This window comes from Bacillus rossius, chromosome 10, assembly GCF_032445375.1.
Source record: "Bacillus rossius redtenbacheri isolate Brsri chromosome 10, Brsri_v3, whole genome shotgun sequence".
NCBI lineage: Eukaryota > Metazoa > Arthropoda > Insecta > Phasmatodea > Bacillidae > Bacillus > Bacillus rossius.
Genome location: NC_086337.1, coordinates 13,344,577 through 13,358,720, shown reverse-complemented (window position 1 = coordinate 13,358,720; position 14,144 = coordinate 13,344,577). Strand labels below are relative to the sequence as shown.

Genomic DNA, 14,144 nt, shown 5'->3' with positions numbered 1-14,144 from the left:
CATGTTGGACCGTGGAAGTGGCCCAAATATTTTGATACGTATTTTGCACCAAACCTGGACTGTCAAAACTATCAAGTACAGACCAACCTAGAAATTGGGGCTATTTTATTTTTGAAATGGGGTAAACTGCTTCATGACATCATAATGAATGGATGGCCAATAAAATACTTTTTATAGCTTTTTTAAAGTGTTTACCACCCAAAAATGACACTTGAGCAGATAATCACGATAGTATCTCATCAACATATCTCTTATATTTTCTGAATCATTAATTCTACGACTTTCGGTAGGTAGGATGCAAATTAAAGTTTAGTGGTCATAACACATTCAGAAGATATGTTGGTATGTAATCAGTCAATGACCAGTCAATCTGGTATCTCCCAAGATACAGCACAAGATTTAGTTCCATTGTCATGTGACTCTTGTGTATCGAATTCTTTGAGATCAAACATTCTCGAAATTCCATATTTTATCATATTTTCCTTCCTCTTGACATTATTAAGATCAAATTGTAAATTGAAAAATTCACATAATCACTCTACACACTTCACTAGTTGCTTTCGATGTGTAAATAGCCATATCCGTGCCTCATTACCAGTTCAAAGTTCAAACACTGTGTTTCCCAAATAACCTCTAAATTGTTCAGTCCCATTGGTATCCCAAATCTGCAAATGAAGTTGTTGACTATTGCCTCTGCAATGTTAGTGGCTTCTTGGGAACGAACTGTTTAAGCCTCTGGCCACTTACTGAAGTAAGCCATTCCTACCAGCATATACCGGTTACCATCTTTAGTCTTGGGAAATGGTCCAGCGATGTAGATGGATATTCTCTCAAAGGGGGCCCCTACGTTGTGGGTCCTCATTTTTCCACGATTCCGATGTTGTGGGCCTTTTTTAGCCGAGCACGCTTCGCATTGTCCACACCAAGCTCCACATCCTGGCGATACTTCAAACAATGTTCCTGAGACTTCCCTACAGACAAAATTTCTCATCTTGTGATGCAATAGTTGCGTTCGGGCTTAGACAAAACTTTGCTGTAGTACACTATTACTTGTTCATTCACATCTTGAACATGAGAAAGTACGCCACCCAATCCAAATCTGCTTGCATGTGTGTTGAGGATAAACTCTCTATGTTGATGGGGAGAGCCAATTATAGGGGTAGTACACAGATATTCCTTGAGGTCTTGAAAGTCAGTCTCACATGCTGAAATCCATACAAATTGTCTCTTGCCCTCGGTCAGCTGATGCAATGGTTTTAGAGTGTCAAGAACCCAGGCACAAACCATCTATAGTAGGTACAGTGTCCTAAGAATCTCCTTACTTCATGCTTATTCTTAGGTTGAGGCCACTTTTTAACAGACCAGATATTCTCAGAATATGTCCGCACTCCAACCTGCGAAACAAAATGTCTCAGGAATGTTACCTCATTCTGGGACAAGAATCACTTCTTAAGATTTAATATAATTCGGGCATGGCGAAGCCAGTAGAATACATCCTGCAGATTCCGCAAATGTTATTTCACTAAATTTCCCACCACGATAATGTCGTTAAGGTAAACTAAGCATGTCTTCCAAGTCAAGCAGTGCTGGACAAGTTACATAAATTTTTAAAAAGATCCAGGAGTATTACATTATCCGGATGTTAACACAGAGAACTGGAACAACCTACTACCTGTCATGAAAGCAGTTTCTGGTTATCCTCAGGGTGCCGCTCGACTTGCCAGAAACTACTTTTCAGGACCAATGTAGAGAACCATCTGGTGCCAGAGAGTGTATCAAAAGTGTCATCGATAATATGGAGGTGGTAGCTGTCTTCTTTGGTGATGTTATTCAGCTTCCGGTAGTCCGCAAAGAACCTCCGTTGGCCATTCTTCATCATACTAAAACAAAAGGGAAACCCAAGAACTGGCTGATAGTTCTATTACACCACCCTCCATCAACCCGCAATCTACTGCTTCCTGTTTTGCTAGAGGCAACCGTCGTAGTGCTTGTCAGATTGTCTCTGCATCACCTGTGTTGATGCGATGGTAGACAAGGCTTGTTCCTCCAAGGTCAGTATCCCCTAAGAAAAATAAATCCTGGATGCTTACAAGAAAAGCTGTGAGTAGTGTATAATAGTTCCTCCGGGCCCAGGATTCAGGATGTGGTGCCCGTGCCGAGCCACATCTCTGATTGTGATGTCAAGGCGGCCATCTTCGATGACCGTGACCTTGACCTTTGAACTTGTCCTTGACCTCAGCAGACATATTGGATCCGAATTATTGGATCCGCCATATTGGATCCGACATCTTTAAATCGAGCGCCTCACTCATTATGATGAAATTTTTGTATCTGTCACCATATTGATTTTTTTCTGTTCCACTGGAGTCCACCATCTTGGATACCGTCGACTTTGTTTCTGTTGTTTGTTCCTAGATAGCGCCAGCGTCGCTCTTGATTTTTTCTGTTCTGCTGGAGGCCGCCATCTTGGATACCATCGTCTTAGTTTCTGTTGTTTGTTCCTAGAGAGCGCCAGTGTCGCTCTGTCACATCACATAAGGCCAATGTTCCATTACATTCCATATCTATTATTGTCCTTATCGACATATTAAATTTAATTTTTTTTTGCAAAATACATTGGAAGCGCTGTGATTCGAACCATCACAGCTCTGATCTTTAGGTTGGAAAAAATACGCCTTTAACCGCACGCCCATCGAGACATTTACCAGACTGAGAATTAAATAAGGTATATATAAATATAACATGCATATTCGGACTTGTATTTTTTTTTTAAATTTTAAGTAATTATAGGACTACCTGTTCGAGTATGAACCACCATCTTGTATTATGACGTAACTGTTGCAATTATCGTTATGGTCGCCATCTTGAAAATCCGTAATTTTTATGTTAGAAAATCGGAAAAATGTTTAAAAATCATTAAAAAAAATATTTAATCGAATTAATAAAATTTTAATAATATATAACTTTAAAACCACTGCTGCACTTATCGTTACGGACGCCATCTTGGATTATATAAATGTTGCGTGTTTCGATACGTCCCACCATCTTGGTTGAGTACGATGCCATCCATACACTTTACGTTACGACCGCCATGTTGGATCCTATTAATGTTTCAATTTCCGTTATGCCGGCCATCTTTACCTTTTTATTTATTATCCGATTTTAATGGAAAAGAAAATTCAAATTCATCAAAAAAATTACTTATTAGAATACTGATTGATTAGATCGATTTCCGTCCTTAGTTAAAAACCGCTAAGAGCAAAAAAAAACCCATCAGATCCTTCCTCCACAGAAGCCACCTACAGACTGACCTACCACCAATACCAAGGTATATATCGTCAGCTGGTATGACGTAATGTCCGCCATATTGTCTTCGTCCACTGGAGACCGTCATCTTGTTTTAGTCTGCTAGAGTGTGCTGGTGACATTTTAGTATAATTTTCTGTTCACCTTACCTTTAACCTCGTCTGTTGGCATTGAACTTTGTCATTGACCATGAACTTTGACCTTGTCCTTGAACTTTGACCTTGAATATGACCTTGAACTTTGAACTTGAAATTTGACCTTGACCTTGAAATTTGACCTTGACCTTGAAATTTGACCTTAACCTTGATCTTTGACTTGAACCTTGATGTCCATCATGGATCCGTCATTTTATGTTCAGTACATGCTACCAGGAGCTACCACCTGCTAGTGGTCATTGCCACCATCATGTTTTCGTCTGCTGGAGGATACCATATTGTGTGTACTCGTCTTACCATCATGCTAGTTTTATTCTAACCTGCTAGAGTGCAGTAAACATTTATTATTACTGAGGTGCCAGCCATCTTGAAATTTGGGCTCCATCTTGAAATCATGTAATTATTTAGCTAGAAATGCGGAAAAATTCCAAAAGTGTCCGAAAAAATCAATTATTAATTTACAAATTGAATCGATGGATTCCAGTCCACGGTTATATTCTTGACCAGTGACAGTTGTAACTAATTATTAAATACATTTTAGATTCTGTTTTCCATTACCTTTCGCGGAGATGTTTTAATCATTTACTCCACGAAAACAACTCATACAATATACGTTACCAACGAATTAAATACAGTGTCGATTAACCTAACATGAAAGTCGAATTTTTCAATAATCTGAATAACCTTTAAGCTGTTCATGTACAAAACCATCCATACACCAAGCTTCTTCGGACCGCAAGACCCGGTCATGAAAAATGTCAGACATATAGACCATGAACACAGTACACACAGGAAAACGGAATTTACACACAGGAAACGGAATGTACACGTACGAAAACGGAATGTACACGCAGGAAAACGGAACGTACACGCAGGAAAACGGAATGTACACGCAGGAAAACGGAACGTACACACAGGAAACGAAACGTACACACAGGAAACGAAACGTACACACAGGAAACGTAATGAACACACATACAGTAGCGGAAACACATGCTTAGTTGGAAATCAGAATACAAGAAATAAAACGTACTTTTTAAAATATTAATATTTCATTTCTTTTTCAATAGTACACACATGACAGTTAAACAAATTATTGTATGTAGCCAGCTTTCCACAGTTCTTTAAGTATGGATGTTACTTCATCGATATGCGAGTAGTTTCCTCTGCGAACAGATGCCACCATCAGTATTAGTTGGTCAACCAATATGTTAGGATCGTCCCATGAGGTATAATCAATCACTTCTGCTACATTCATCTTCCTTGTACGTTTATAATAAATATTATTATCTCCGGTGTCTTCCGTTTTATCACCAACCGCAAGGTCACATTCGTGATCGTGTCAGTGATTATCACAAGCTTGATCAGGATAATTTATTTTATTATGTCATTTCCATCGTTTTGATCTCAAGCCACCATCACAGTCTTCGATCTTGCCTGCTTTAGCTGCTACAGCACAGTCTTCGATCACGCCACCAGCTTCAGAGTCACTGTAGCAATCACCGTAGAAGGCATCGTCTTCATAGTCTTCATACTTCCTTTTTACAAAGTATGGTGGATCTACTGAATATTGGCATGAATGTATTCTCACTTTTCACGGTGTTGTTACTTCCATTCGTTTCAGTCTTCTCGAAGCCATCAGAGTCCTTCAATTTATGTTCTTCGTACGATCGGGTGAGCTAATACCATCAAGCTCAGGACAATGAAAATTATTGTCGTAATGCAGATCACTCTTCTTTTGTCTAGTGGATCCATCGATATCCTCTATGCCGTAAGTGGGCTTGGCTTTACATGTTCTATCATGTCTTTTTAAGCTGTCAATTCACGTTAACAACCTGATACACCGATTAAAGCTTATCATTTTGCATAGTGGTTTTTAACACAATCATTCTTCTCATACCGGTTAGCATTCTTTCTGAAGGTAAACACCTTGCTACAGTATCTACGCTGATGTTGTTTTGATACAGCTACAGTCATCGAAGGCTCCAGAAGGCACCAATTGCTCCTACACACTTTTGTTTCAACAGCACCAATGATATTTGGCTAGAATGCTACGAGGTCCCAAGACATCACGACTACGCGAATACGAGCCACGAGGCTACGAGACTACGTGTCTATGAAGCTACAAGGATACAAGTTTCCTCGGCTCCAAATGACTGCAAGTCGACATGGCTACAAGACCACTTGGATACTAAGCTTCAATTCTACAAATCTACAAGTCTCCACCAACTACCTTCGAGTTTATTAAGCACCAACTACTCCAGTAGCATTATGTTATAAGATTACATGACTACTTGTTTACGTAGCTACAAGTCTACGAGGCTCCAATGCTTCATGACTACGAGACTACGAGCCATGAGATTATGAGACTACGCGATTGCGAGTCTTCAAGGTTACGTGATCGCGAGGCTATAGGACTACGAAGCTTCCAGGTCACATGGTTACGAGTCAGCATGGCTAAAAGACAGTGTGGCTACGAAACTACATGACTCTAACTGACTTCAATAGCACCATTCAGTGGTGAGAGTTAATTTATCTCATGCAAAATAACCTGTTTAAAGTAGTGTCGTTTATTGTCAACAGATGACACCACATGTTTCTTACAGGTAAATATTATTTATTTCTTTTATGCAGGATGCGGGATGCTCACTAACGATCGCAATAGAAGGGTGGCTTCGCTAGTCACCAAGGAGAAGGAAGTTCGTCTTGCATGTTAGTGCTTCACAGATGTCTCATGGTATATTATTTGACGGAGTATCTGAATAAAATTACCTGTCTTAATCATCAAGTTCAATGCAGTTTGTCTAAAAGCATATTATTTGACTGAGTAATGTTTGTTTATTTTTTGAATTCCACCTGGTAAAAATATTGTAAGTGTCAATATATTAGCAGAATTTCACAAATTAAATGTAACTCTGAATAAAATGACATGACTCATTAGGTAAAAAATCCATCATGCAGAGAGCGGTTTCTCAGAATAGAGAGAAGCACTTGAAGAAACCACAGGGATAAACAGAAGCACATGGAAAATACCACCATAATATTGACAAGAATAATCAGGAGCACTCAGAGAAAACCATGATATGTCTAGCCAGGAATAATCAGAAGCATTTGGAGAAAACCATCAAAATATTAACAAGAATAATCGAGAGCACACGGAGAAAACCAACATACGTTTTCTTTGATATCATTAAATTACAGGAAAAAAATTTAATAAAAATAAATAATAAAAAATTTAAAATGAAAAATTACAAAAATACATAAATAGATTCTGCTAGCATGTGAACTTCTCATTGTTGAACAAAGATAAAGTTCTAGTAAAAGCCAGAATGTTATGTATTTGATGGACATCAAGGTCCAAGTCAAAGATCAAAGTCAACGTCAAATTTCAAGGTCAATATCAATGTTCAAGGTCAAATTTAAAGTTCAAAGTTCAAGATCAAATTCTAGGTCAAGGTAAAGGTAAAAGTTCAAGGTCAATGACAAAGTTCAATGCCAACAGACGAGGTTAAAGGTAAGGTGAACAGAAAATTATACTAAAATGTCGCCAGCACACACTAGCAGACGAAAACAAGATGATGGTCTCCAGCGGACGAAGACAAGATGGCGGACATTACGTCATACCAGCTGACGATATATACCTTGGTATTGGTGGTAGGTCAGTCTGTAGGTGGCTTCTGTGGAGGAAGGATCTGATGGTTTTTTTTTGCTCTTAGCGGTTTTGAACTAAGGACTGAAATCGATCTAATCAATCAGTATTCTAATAAGTAATTTTTTTGATGAATTTGAAATTTTTTTCCATTAAAATCGGATAATAAATAAAAAGTTAAAGATGGCCGGCATAACGAAAATTGAAACATTAATAGGATCCACCATGGCGGTCGTAACGTAAAGTGTATGGATGGCATCGTACTCAACCAAGATGGCGGGACGTATCGAAACACGCAACATTTATATAATTCAAGATGGCGACCGTAACGATAAGTGCAACAGTGGTTTTTAAGTTATATTTTATTAAAATTTTATTAATTCGATTAAATAATTTTTTAATGAATTTTAAAAATTTTTCCGATTTTCTAACATAAAAATTACGGATTTTCAAGATGGCGACCGTAACGATAATTGCAACAGTTACGTCTTAATACAAGATGGTGGTTCTGACTCGAACAGGTAGTGCTATTATTACTTAAAATTAAAAAAAAAATACAAGTCCGAATATGCATGTTATATTTATATAGGGTAGGTGACCCAAATATGAGACCCGGCCTTAATATGAGATCCTTGGTTATCTTGAAAAGTAAGAGCTACTACCTATCAGCCGCTCTTGGAACTACTAGCAGCCTCCATTTCCCGACCACGGATAGAGTGAGACATTTATCTGATGCGCGCGAGATCCAGAATAACAGTTTATACGATTTTCTTCATTTTGGGTTTTCGTGAGTGGCATCTTGCAGCTTTATTATCAACATAGAGGTACGTTTATATTAATCATCCATTCATACTTTCTTATGAGCAGTGAAGTAAGCTTCCATGTGTATAAATAAGGAACTATGGCAGTTTAAAATTTCAGCCTTGTTGATGTGTTTTGTAGCGGCCATGACAAGGTGCCTAATATGAGACCACTTACGTGTCCTAATTTGAGATAGGGTCTCATATTAGGAGTAAGGGTCTCATATTAGGTGATTTAGATTTAAAATAATACTGTCGCTGTAAGAACAGTAACTAATAAGTTTAATTATATATAAAATATCTTAAAATTTTGTGATAGAACATAGTTAGATATGTAGGCCCTGCTGAGAAGGCCAGGGAAAGCCACGTTTCGATCATCTGCTTACCTCCACACTCATCTCATAAGATTCAGCCGTTGGACGTAGGTTTTATGTTCCCTCTCAAGACATCTTATGCTCAAGAAGTAGAAGACTGGCTGTGCCGAAACCCAAATCATGTGGTTACAAACTTTACAGTGGCTAAACTTTTCAGTGCTGCATACCAAAGAGCAGCAACAATGGAAATATCTGTTAATTCTTTTAATAAAACAGGCCTGTTTCCATTTAACCGAAACATATTTCGTGATTATGAATTTGGTGCTTTCTCTAAATCATTAAATGGCCAAGAAACTAGAGAAGAAAATGGAGCTCAAGAGAATTCAGATACAGCCATTTGTAGAGAAGACCAGAGCCACCCAAAATAAACTTCCATGCAGACAGATCAGCCATGTTGCAGCAGTGCAGTTAGGCCCTTTATCATACCTGTGGATATTTCACCACTACCAAATTTTCCTTCAAAAGAAACATCCAGTAGATGTGGCAGTGCTAATGTTATCACATCATCGCCATACAAAACAAGCTTGGATGAAAATGTCGCAAGAAAGAAAAAGGCTGAAGCTCGTAAGAAATTCGTTCTTGGGAAACAGAAAGGAAACGAAGCTAGACCTACACAAACCAGATCTCGCAACACGGACAAATTAAGGATTGCTACCAAATCATTCATCGCTGTAGATTCTGAGGACTCCAGTGACGAAAATATTTCGCTGCATGACAGTTCAAATGAAAGTGATGGATCTGAAAGTGATGGATGCAGAGTGTTTGTTATGCGGCTGCCTTTTCTCAGAAGACAAACATGGCGAGAAATGGCGGCAGTGCCTCAAGTGCTATGGGTGCGTTCATGAAGATTGCGGAGCTGATCCATGTTTTGTGTGTCCTATGTGTAACAAACAAAAGTGCAAAAAGTGACTAAATGATATCAAATATGGAATTTGTAACATAATGTAGGGGGTGTCTCATATTAGGAACACAATTTTGTTTTCACAAAATTTCGCATTTTTTTTATTTCTTAGTTTAATTATTTTCTGTATTAATACAAGTGCTCAATCCTGTTTTGAAGTAAAAGTGCATTACATAATATATCATATAAGATAAATAAATCTACCAATAGTGGTTTTAATAACAAAATATAAATATTTTTAAAAAGGGGTCTCATATTCGGTACACTTGCCCTATACCTTATTCAATTCTCAGTCTGGTAAATGTCTCTATGGGCGTGCGGTTAAAGGTGTATATTTTCCAAACTAAAGATCAGAGCTGCGATGGTTCTAATCACAGCACTTCCAAAGTATTTTGCAAAAAAAATTAAATTTAATATGTCGATAAGGACAATAATAGCTATGGAAGGTAATGGAACATCGACCTTATGTGATTTGACAGAGCGACGCTGGCGCTCTCTAGGAACAAACAACAGAAACAAAGTCGATGGTATCCAAGATGGCGGCCTCCAGCAGAACAGGAAAAAATTAAGAGTGACGCTGGCGCTATCTAGGAACAAACAACAGAAACTAAGACGACGGTATCCAAGATGGCGGCCTCCAGTGGAACATAAAAAAATCAAGAGCGAAGCTGACACTCTAGGAACAAACAGAAGAAACAAAGTCGACGGTATCCAAGATGGTGGACTCCAGTGGAACAGAAAAAATCAATATGGCGACAGAGACGAAAATTTCATCATAATGAGTGAGGCGCTCGATTTAAAGATGTCGGATCCAATATGGCGGATCCAATAATTCGGATCCAATATGTCTGCCGAGGTCAAGGACAAGTTCAAAGGTCAAGGTCATGGTCATCCAATATGGCCGTCGTGATCTACTTGTCCTGTTATGCTGTGTCCCATTACACTGTGTCCCGTTACGCTCATCCAAGACGGTCGCCGTGACGTCACAATCATAGATGTGGCTCGGCACCGGCACCACATCCGGAATCCTGGGCCCGGAGGAACTATTGCACACTACTGCTGTGGCTTCTTATATTTCTGCATTTGTTATATATTTTTGGCATCGCATAAGTAGATGTTCTATATTTGGGTGCAGTCGTTTATCATCACGTCTAATAAGTGAGGAAGACTCACCCAGGCCTACCCAAGAGACTGGTTCACAGCTAGCTATTGGGTCTCCATGTTTTAGAACCCTTGTTGGTCACTCTGACTGGTACAACCTCGCCAAACCTTGCAATGCTTCGTGCGACCAGGAGCATCTTCAATACTAATGTCATATCTGGCGCAATCAGGTAGCTTATATTGCTCCTAGGATTTTCTATAATCCTAGCTGCTATCATCTGCTCATGGTTAGCTGGAATTGAATCAGATTCGTTAACTACCAATTATATTATAGGAAACTCTATTTGGTCTAGTGTACAGGAAGCCACCTCTTAATCTTTATTAGACATTGTCTGTCCTTTCATGTAAATAATGTATCTGTATCGATTTATACTGTACACTCCTGAAATTACCTGGTTGCTGTATAAAGCAACAAGAAAGGTCTGTGATAATGTCCCAGTTCCAATCCTTACCTCTAAATCCAGCTGTCCATGCACAGGTGAAGTGTCTATGGTAGCTGTTTTTAGTCTATATGGAATGGGTGTAACCTTTAGATTTTCCCTACTTACAATGTCTGTGCGAACCATAGATGCCTATGCTCCTGTGTCAAGAGTAAGTAAACACTGTCTGCCATTGATCCAACCATTAAGCAAAAAAATGTTATGGCCTCTGTGAACTACAAATAAATGAATAACCCTAGGAGCTACCATTTCCTGTAGAGCTGGCATGCACCCCTTCACAACAGCTACTGCTCGTTTCCCTGTTGATCTTCCTGTTTCTCTTCCTGCTGCGATGTCTTGCTGCATGTCCAACAGTCCCACTGGATGTGTCCTGGTTCATTACAGACGAAGCACCGCGGGTGTCACCCTGCTCTCCAGATCTGGTTACCTGGAGTATCGTTCAGCAGCTTCTTCAATGCCCTGAGAATATCTACTTAATTAGTGGTGTTACTCCATTGCAGGGCTCCAGTCCAGCTCTTTTTGTCCTGATGCTTGAGTTTCTTGAGGCACTGCGTGCTGCCTCAATTTCCAGGGCATGGACCAAGGCCTCGCTGCTCGTCTTATGCATGGCCAGACAAAAATTTTGTAGAACCTCCTCATCTTGGTATTCTTTCTTAAAAGCACTGGTGGCTAGGTGCTGGCAGATCTCTGTTGGTGCTTCTGGGTAGGCGAGGTGCACGAATCGCTCAATGTCGGCTTCGAATTCTTGGAGTGTTTATGAAGATCGCTGTTGTAGTGTCGCCCATGCCTCAGCTCAAGGACTTCAACTAATACTCTAGGCCTATAGTATTTCTGGTTTGGATCTGATATGGTCTGTAGTAGCTCTAGTGGAGATACTCGCGGGCCAAGACGAGTGCCGTGGCCTTTTTTTTGTCGTCCCAACCATATACTTCAGCAGTTGCCTTGAACTAGACAACCCACAATGATTGGCCATCAAAGGTGGGTGGCTTGAATTTTGGGTTACCAGTGCGCCTTCCACCTTCATGTCTCTGGAAGAACTACTCTGTTTCGTAGCAGATGTAGCTTTCATGAGCATCCGACGGCCCTTTTCAGTTACCGCTGCTACTGGCTGTTCAGTGGCCTGCTCGGATTGAGCTAGCTGTTTCGCCGTCAGTTCTTCATGTCCTGCTATATGTTGCTCCAAACACTTCACTTTGCCTTCCAACTGCATGCTGGTTTACTCGATCTTCTTCATTTCTTCTTGGTTCTTCTTGATGTCCTATTTCTGTCTTCATAGCATTCTTCATCTCCTCTTAGCAATTCTTCATTTCACTCTTGTTTCATCTTCATTCTTTTTTCTTCTTTGCAGTTTTTTTATTTCATTCTTCATGTTCTTGGCGGTTATTTCATTCTTCATCTCTTCTTGGCTAGTATTAATTTTAATCTAAATCACTTCTTGGTTACTCTCCATTTTATTGTTCATTTCGGCCAAGAAAGCCATTGTGTTTTTGAGTTCGTCGGCATGTATGTCCACATACACTATTAATCTGTCACTATCATTACTGTCCTATACTATGCTATAATTTCAGCAATGTGCTAACCTAAATTCCTACTCAAAACTAACACTAACTTTACTGCACTCAAAACTTACTACAGTTCTTAGACAAATTTTAAAAACGAAAATCTAAATTGTATTTTTTTCTCGTTTTAATTTTCCATTAACTATTCGTAGATTATTTAATTAGGGCTATCCCACTTCAGACACCAACATGTTACGCCCTGTGTGGGAAAATCTGGGTTCGGAAGGATAGCACAATTAAGTTTTATTACAGTTTTGTTAATTACTAATATTTACATTACTAATAAATATTTGAAATTAAAAATATCCTATCACCAATAACCGGCATTTTAAAATGTTTATTCGCAAGTCACTCAATGTCTGTCAAGTTCCACAATTCACACTTCTCACTGGAGCTGGGCTCAACAGTGGTTCGCCCCACACACAGCCTTGCGCACTCGGTCGCACTCTCTCTATCTCGTCGCTTCGTGTCGCACCGCTTTAGGGGGGAAGGGGTGTCTCTCATCCTCTTCGCCGATTTCGCACTTCCCTTCACTCTTGCAATTCGCACAGAACTCCCGCGAAGGCCGGCGTCGCCCTTTTAAACTAGTGGGTCGTCTTTACAGAAACGACGAGAGCGGATGTGACGATTCGCGTCATCCCAGGCCAACCCGACGCCCGAAAAGTCCAGAAAGTCGGTACCCATTCGCGCCACTCCGAAAGGGGGCCCTCGGAATTCCCAAGGCCGCTCAGCGATAGATAACAGTGCTGCGTGGAGAGTGGTTGGGGGAGGGGGTAGCGACGGCCAGGCACGTGTGGCATGCCTTACGTCAGTGGGCGACACGTGACACGACGCGTGGATCCCAGTGGACGTGCAGGGCCGCCAGCCAGCTCCGAACCTGGCGCGTTACGCAGTCCTGTCTGCGTTCGAAACAATATGATGTCGCTCCAATCATCAGAGACCGCAACTTGTTCTGTGCGCAGCCCCGGACGCCCCTGAGAGCCTGCAGATACTGAACCACTCGAACGCTTCTCTCACCGTACAATGGAAGCTGCCGCGCCTCTTCAGAGGCATCATCAGGTCCTATGTGCTGAACATCGAGCAGACGGATGCCTTCGACTCGTCAGACTGCTGCCAGTACTTCCCACTGCTCGAGGTGCCCGTGCGCTCGGAGCTGCCCTGGTACTCGCACACGGTAGGCCGTCCCCCGCTGCCACCGCTCACACTCCCAATAGGCATTGCAACCGTGTTGACCGTGTTCATTTGCTTGCAGTTCGCGAACCTGAGCTCTGCTTCCAAGTACACTGTGAGTGTGTCGTGGAAGACAGTCGCGCTGGGCCCTTCAGCGACTCTGATGGTCGCCACCAGACCTGCCGCTCCTGAAATGGACGAAACTGTCTACTTTGAAAACAACAAATTTTACGTAGAAGGAATGACTACGGAGGATAATCTTCTCAGGTGGGTGTTGTCTACACTTTAATATCGCGTGCCTACTACGCCTAGGATATTTTCCTGCCTAATTTTCAAAATCCTCTAAAACACTTTTGTGCATTACGTTGAGCTAACTCTTCTGAACAATTATGTTTAGAAAAATAACATAAAATTACCATTTTTAAACTACTTCTATCTTGATTCTTATAAACTTAACAATCTTATTTATACGATTTTATTAAACAGAAAAAATAAAACAATTAACTTTTTTTAAAGTTTATTTTAATAATATGTTTCAAGCCACTATAATTTCTTTAATATTATTTATTCTATTTTATTGTGCCTTTACGTTTTTGGACAATGAGATCATAACGGACAGCATCGCAAAA

General features: G+C 40.3%; 1 protein-coding gene across 2 annotated transcripts in view; it reads left to right on the top strand.

The window, feature by feature from the left end:
• The window catches only part of LOC134535791 (uncharacterized), a 443,681-nt gene that overhangs the window by 410,776 nt on the left and 18,761 nt on the right, over positions 1 to 14,144 (top strand). For both annotated transcript variants that reach the window (XM_063375065.1, XM_063375066.1), the window contains 2 exons: positions 13,308 to 13,519; positions 13,598 to 13,782. In XM_063375065.1, coding sequence (XP_063231135.1) covers positions 13,308 to 13,519; positions 13,598 to 13,782 — 397 coding nt within the window. The remainder of the gene's footprint in view (positions 1 to 13,307; positions 13,520 to 13,597; positions 13,783 to 14,144) is intronic.